Genomic DNA, 7,378 nt, shown 5'->3' with positions numbered 1-7,378 from the left:
TCAGGAAAGGCAGCTCCGCTCTTCCAATGCAAACCTGGTAAAGACCATCAGCTTTAAGAGAGCCAGGACGGGCGGTAGAGCCTTTGGCGTGGTAGCGGTGCAACTCTGGAATGATCTTCTCCAGCCTATTAGACAGTCCTACATGCTAACCGGCTTCAGAAAGCTGGTGAAAACCTGGCATTCCAGAGGGGCGATATCTAGCTCCCCTGCTGTAATGGTGGACTGGTTCAACTGTAATACCTTCTGAAGTTCAAGCGCCAGGATACCCGTAGGGTTATAGTTTTGCGCTATACAAATGCTCGATACATACATACGTACATACATACATTTCTTGGAAAACTCGGCTTCAGCACCCAGGGACTTCCCTTTGCTCGAGAACTGACTTGTCCAAGAACTCATTTAGTTTTCAAAGAACCAAGACTCTTTTATGACGTTATTATGTCCCCTTTACGTCAAACTCGGCAACTTCAAGGTATAAATATGTCCACACTTGCCTTAGCAAACACACGGTGGTTTGGAGCAGTAAGACTATCTACTTGCCGGACACATCCTGCTACAGCAGAGGTCTTTAAACTTTTTGATGCCGAGACCCCCTTGTCAAAATGTTTTAGGCGAAAGGACCCCTTCCTGACAAAATTTCTAGAACCTGGTACTCCTCATCCTCATTCCTCAACAACTATAAACGTCCCCAAAAGAGACGCTTCTATTTAAGTAAAACTGACTGATTATATTAGTTTGCTTCTGTTGTTGACCTCAGTCATGTTTGGGGGCGGCTGGAGGTCTTTGAGAGTATGAGTGCTTGGGCTGGTCAACGGTGTGGCTAAAAACGTAATATTTTATAAGTTTAGGTCTTTCGCTGTCAGGTAACTACATATACAATAAGGGTCCGCTTCAATTAAAAATAAATTTTAAAAAGTACTACTCAATGGGTAATGCAATATAGTACATTATTAAACCTCGCGTAGTTAATCCAGTTTAAATGGTCTGTGTGTAACTAGAGAAACACAGAATTAATTCTCGGTTGGTACAGTGGAGAATAGTGATTAGTGTATTGTTAGTACTACAAGGTCACGGTCTGTTACAGAAAGCACTTTGCATATGTAAGTCATTATTATACTTGCATTACACACAGTATAAGTTAAACTGCTACAAATTGCGCAACACATTTTATGATGAAATGGTGTTTCCAAGATATAGATTTTAGTAATACCCAGACAATACGCAATGCAATTTCTGTACAGAACTGTCACTTCAACGCCTCCTCAGGGATTGTAAGTGCCCGGCAAATATAATTACAATTAAAAGCATTCACTTCAGACCTCAGTAGCCCGTTCAGAAACACCTTTTCTAGTAAGGTCTTTCAGAACATTGATACTTTTTCAGAAAAAGAATTTGAATATGAAACTGAAGTACCACACCATTTTAACTTATTGTCAGCTCCCACAAAATGCATCAGGGCTACTGATCTGCTAATAAGAAGTCAGGTACATAAAAGTCAGAACAGAAATTTGCAATGTGCCTGTCAGGTAAGTGACTGTTTACAGCAGCAAGATGTAAAGCGGATTACCCGGTGTTTGGGCACTTCTTCTGCTATAAAACACTCCCATTCTTCCAACACATTTCACCACAATTTCTTTTCCAGCTTGCCCACCCTACCCCGGCTTTCCCTTTTTTCTTGCTCTTTACTGGCCTTCAACACCTCTTATGGGATAGTATGCGCTATGTAAATTAATTACAATTAGAAGCACACACTTCAGCTCATCATAACGCTTCCAGTGATTTGATCAATGAAAGCCAGTACCGGTTACCAAGCATCCTTTACACATTTTCAAAACAACTCGTAGAGCATATTTCCATTCCTTTCAGGCAAGCAGGCACCCTGGAAGGAAACCTGGTTTAGCTGTCTGATCAGCTCCGGGTTCATAGCACAAGAGAAATCTCTCTGAATGGCACTGCTACTTGAAGTATTTTAACTTTCCTAATGAACCGTCCAGGGACGGTTTTCTTTTCCGAGATTCCAGGCAGAAGTGAGGCCGGGGAATGCACGACCCCCTTTTTGTGACCGATGGCCCCTTTGCGGGTCGCGCCCCACGGATTGAAGACCTCTGTTTCACAGCAAGTGCCGAAGAAAGCAGACCCTCCAGCAGACGCACTGAGAGAGACACTGTCTTTTCTCCTGCAGAGAAATCAAGCTCCAGTGTTTCCAAGCTCCCCTTGCGGGGTGTTGGGTAATCGAGTCCTGAGCCTGACCTTCATTCTAACCAAGGTACGGAGCTGATTAGACCCTAAGAGAAATCTTGGACAGATTCTTGGCAAAAGAATACTATATTTATTCTACACCTCACTTACTTCTTCCCTCGTACTAGGCTTAGGTTAGGTACATCGGGGTAGGCGTATTTTAGAAGCACCAGTTGAGTACTTTTAGCCTCTGTTATTTATGTATGTATATTTATTGTTTAGGAACCATACAATGCTCTTCCAGTATTATTTTATTCTACTCTTTCTACTGTATGCATTATATTTTGCAACCAGTTTTACGATTGTAGCAGTTCATGCTTGAGAAAGAAGACAGTTCAATAAATCCTTTTATTGAAAACGCCCTTCTATCTATTTTCTCGGCACCTCTGGTGAAACGAAGCATGCACGATTGACTGAGTAAAATATCTATCTATTGTTTCCACGACTCTGAAGATCAGTTTATTCTTAGGGAAACAAAATTGTGATGTTAAGTGGTTGTCAGAAACTAATCCCTTCTTGTTTATTCAAGAAAGTTTCTAGTGACCTCTGAGCTAGCTGGCACTCACAAATTAAGTCTAGTATATACTATAGAGACCTAGTCGACATAAGTCCTACGTCACATCTATAGGATATATTATTTCAATGCGCAGAGCCTATTGGGAATATAGGAACTACACTGCATTAGGGGTGGGCAGAATTTGCGTCGTCGCGTTACGCAAAGTTACGCGAAACGGTAAAAAATCTCCGAGAACATGCAGAAATTTAGCGAACACACGGAATTGCTTCTTCGCGATGCTTTTTTTCCTGTTTGCGATCGCCGTTTGCATGCTCGGGGAGAAACATCTTGCGAACACGCATTTTGAGAACGCGAACAAGCAAAAAAATTCCACGAAGCCGCGAAACGCAGACTTTTGGGCAATTTCGCATTCTCCGTGGAATGCGAAATTACCCAAATTCTGCAAATTCCGCGAGCGGAACGGAATTTACCACCCAGGCCTAGTATAAATATGACAAATGTATGGATTTTGGAATTCTCCAACTGGTTACGAGTGGAAGCTCTGGTCCGTTGAAACAGCAATTGCCTTGTATTATTTTACTAGCTGGTTGGCTGTTTTGTATTAAACGCATGTTAGACTTCATTGGCTATCCCAAGAGCGGTGCTTTTATTTTGCAGTGAGAACAAATGGAAAGAACTGTAAAGTAAAGGAGGCCAATGGTCAGCACACTATCGAAATTAATCAGACTATTGTCAACTTTAAAAGGCACACTTCACCTTTTTAGAATGAAAAATAGATCGATAGATGTGTTCTTAAAATGAAGTAGTTAAGTGATGTTTAATAAAACTATCATCTTGTTGCCAGCCTTAGTCCTGGAAATAAAATTATAGCAGAATGCACAATTTCTTAACTCCTACACTACCTTTTCTTCCATTGGATACAGGATAAAAGAAGCAGTAATTAATAACAAAATCTAAAAAAACACACAAAAGCACTTTTCTGCTGCACAATGGTAACAAAACAAAATCGAGACAAGAGGAAACTGAATTGTGCTGTTTTTATTGTGTTTTCAATGGAGAAATACATCATCTGTTTACAAAATAGCTCTTGAAAAATACAAGGAATACAGATACTATAAAACAAAGCAAACTCCAGTCATGAGACACTACGTACATCATGCGAAAGCAACAGTCTGATCTCCAGATTATGAAAACTATATTTAAGAGATTGTGACACCGAAAATACTACGTTTCTAGACTGGCAAAATCGTTGTTGAGGTGCATGAGTTAAACTGCAAATCTGTCAATGGGTAAACAAATGACAAAAATAAATGTGTGCCCAACAATGTTGGCCTAAATTTAATAGCTACATAATACGCACAGACATCTTAGACTCGTAACTGTTAGAGTAATCCTTTTCACCTCTGTTTTCTTGTATTGTGACCCGGTAATGGAAGAATTTTAAATGGGGAAACAAACTCTTTTGCATTCTAGAACTTAAGATCCAAGGGAGTCATGAACAAAACACTAAAAGACTGCCCAGGCTATTAAAATGATTTTACATGTCCGTTCAAAATACTAGTTTTCGTTTATATTTTCAAAAGGATTAACATTGATGAGCATGTTGAAGGGGGCACACGGTGGTTTTCATAAACATGCTTTTCAACCTGAAACTCCCTTCAAGCAATATCTAAATCATGAGACAAGAGATATGCATTTGTTTTATCTACATCTGATGGTACTATCAACAGTTCTGTTTTTTTCTACACTGTCAGCTCTGTTAGTCTGTATAATTGAACAAAGAAAAAAGAGCAGATAATGCAGGGTTATACGTGCATTTGCGAGATTTGTTGGAATGAGGATATTTTTAAATATATTCCGTGGAGTTCAAAAGGTGATGGCTATTGACAACACTTGATAACTAGCACAAATTATAAAACGTTTATTAAAATCTATGGGTCAGGGAAGATGCAAGAGGACTTTGAGTTGTATTTAAAATACTAAATAGTTTAATGCAGAAAGCACCATTACAGAGTTTACAAAAAGTTATTTCATAGTTAGTGCTAAACTTCCCATCAAGGCAAGATGTGTCATGAGCACAGATTATGAGCTATGACTTTTCTCAGCAATGGACCAATTTTGGCGATTGCTTCACAGGTGCCCACAAAGCTTTATTCATCATATATTGTACACTGCATGTCCTGAAGGAAAAGCTTTCATGTACATTGCTTTTGATGCCACTTTGGGTATAAAAGCTGGAAAAAATGCAAGAGGGAAAACAACTTTTTTCATGTATGGTTAGTTGAACTCATATCAAAAGAAAGCTAATTTTACAATGTCCACAGATCTGTATGCATCAAAATAATTACATAAATTAAAACAGCAAAAATACGTATCTATTTTCCATAAATTCTTCCATGTTATCTTCTCAGAGTGGGGACAACCCTTTGAAATTTATAACCTATTTTTAGAGAAGATACTGCGTTGTTTTTTTGATTAAGTAAGCAGGTTCTTTATATAAATACAGTGACACTTTCACAGGTGCCCTGTACGAACTAATTTGTTCATTACCGGTATAAACCTTACAAGGAAGCAACAAAAAAGATACGATACTACAGATCTAAAACTAGTCCTACCCCTCCAGTTAAAAAAATGAAAAATTACATAAAAGTGCATCATCGGCTGAAAGATTTCTTACGTCAGATGTATTGCAAATAAACAATCTATCCAAAAAGTGTCTAGCATAGACAAATTGTTTTTAAAGGCAGTAATTCCACAAAATATTCAAAATGTAACTGTTGCCAACACAGTAAATTATCCTGCTTCACATACTAACCTGGACTTCAGGCAAAGCGGTGATGACAGCCCAGTGTGTGAGCTTCGGAAAATATGCCTAAATCCATTTTTAGTCACGTTCTAGTCTTGTAACCTCGGTTCTTTTTTTAGCAGTTGAAGACAACATGTTGAGCTGGCAAATATGGTTTATGGACCCCTGAGGTTTTTTACATTTTCTTATCGATTCAATTTCAGTTTTATTGAATTCTTGACAACGAGGATAGGATTTTCTGGGAGAGCTGGGATATCCGAGAGGTCTGTACTTGATGATCTCTGTAAAAATAAAGAAACAAGCATCCGATAAGCTCCAAAACATAGCACCGACTAGATTGTGCCATTGATAAAACGATTTAAGATGACAAAACCTTTTCAGAATAGGTCAACTTCAACAATTTTACTTTCCAACACATTCAAACACATTTAAACTTATATTTACATCCTGAAAGGCACTGGTATTCAAACGGTGATCGTAGGACTGAGACGACTGCGACAAATTAGGCAGGCTGGCTTTTCAGTTACTGTCCATAAAGGGAACTCTGGTAACCAATCAAGTTAAAAAAAAAAAGTTTTCCTTAAGTGTCTAATTAGTGCGCCCACCATAGGATGCTTCGAAAATGTTTACTGAATCCTTAAGATTTGACTGTTCGTTTATACACAATATAACATGAAAATAAGTTTGAGCATCAAACTAATCACATCAAGTATTGCACGTGAAAAAGCGATCAACACATACAGACCTCCTGAGATCTATGCATGCACTTATTAAATCCTTGATTATTCATATGAGAGTCATATGCGTCCGAACCACTTCCCTTCTTCAAAGGGAACACCTACAGGCTAACTGTAAAAAAAAATTAATTTTTGCAGCCTATCTTGCCCTCATTTTTTAGGGCTCGACCTCTGCCAATGTGCTTGCGCACTGCAGATGTCGAGACATATTGGGGCTTAACGAGAGCTTAACCAAACGGGCGATTTGATGCTGTGCCCGTCACAAAAGCGCGTGCACTCCCTCCCACAAGCTTCCCACAGCGTGCGCTCTGGCATTTCTCCTCCCAAAATTATTCAGTGCCAACGGCCGGCCGGCACATCAAAGGCTGCTGCTCCCCGTGAGTCTCGTCACCCTTACTCTCCCCTATTCTTCCCTTCTTGCCTCTCCCCGCCCCCCTCCCCACCACAGCAATGCCGAGGGCTTGTTTATGTTCCAATCTCACAGTGAACATGTTTTCATCACACTACTCATGCTGCATTTTTAAATTACTCAGTTTGAAGTGAGCAGAAGTCTTTACTTTATTTATCCAGCTTGTATTTTCTTTTAAAACACTTGCTCCAACTCGAGCTTTACTTTCCGTTTTAACTTTCGCCTTGTATTTAAACATGGAAAAACCAGCATGAGAGTGTATATATAAACAGCCGGTACGAGCTTTTGCTGCATTTCAGAGCTCACGTTGTGCTTATCTTCAACATTTCCGGCTTATATTTGCATTAGAAAACATTAATTTCTAAGCAGCCAGCACGAGATCTTCCTTGTGCGTCAATCCTCGCGCCGTGTTTACTTTCAAATGGAAGGCTCGAGCTCAGCTTCACACTTCGCTGCACCCACAGTGTTTACATATGATTCAAAGCCTCGAGCTGCTCTTCACACTCCCTGCTTAAGCTGTGTTTACCATTGAACACTCCGTTTAAGCCAATTAACTCCCCGCTCCTAATAGATTGTTTATGAAGTAATGCTTTGAGAAATGTATATTTCTAAACCAACGAAAACAGTTCTTTGCATATGACAACTAAGTAGATATTAATGTCTGTTACTTT

The 7,378-nt window shown here is 39.4% G+C and overlaps 1 protein-coding gene across 1 annotated transcript in view; it reads right to left on the bottom strand.

Moving 5' to 3' along the window:
• Nucleotides 1–3,778: 3,778 nt before the first annotated feature.
• PAPOLA (poly(A) polymerase alpha) overlaps nucleotides 3,779–7,378 on the bottom strand; it is an 829,479-nt gene continuing 825,879 nt past the window's right edge. The window contains exon 22 of the mRNA XM_086937747.1: nucleotides 3,779–5,842. Coding sequence (XP_086793873.1) covers nucleotides 5,747–5,842 — 96 coding nt within the window. The 3' untranslated portion in view covers nucleotides 3,779–5,746. The remainder of the gene's footprint in view (nucleotides 5,843–7,378) is intronic.

This window comes from Lissotriton vulgaris, chromosome 9 (assembly GCF_964263255.1).
Source record: "Lissotriton vulgaris chromosome 9, aLisVul1.2, whole genome shotgun sequence".
Classification (NCBI taxonomy): Eukaryota; Metazoa; Chordata; class Amphibia; order Caudata; family Salamandridae; genus Lissotriton; species Lissotriton vulgaris.
The sequence above is the reverse complement of the archived record's forward strand: the minus strand, read 5'-3'. Positions and strand labels throughout refer to the sequence as shown.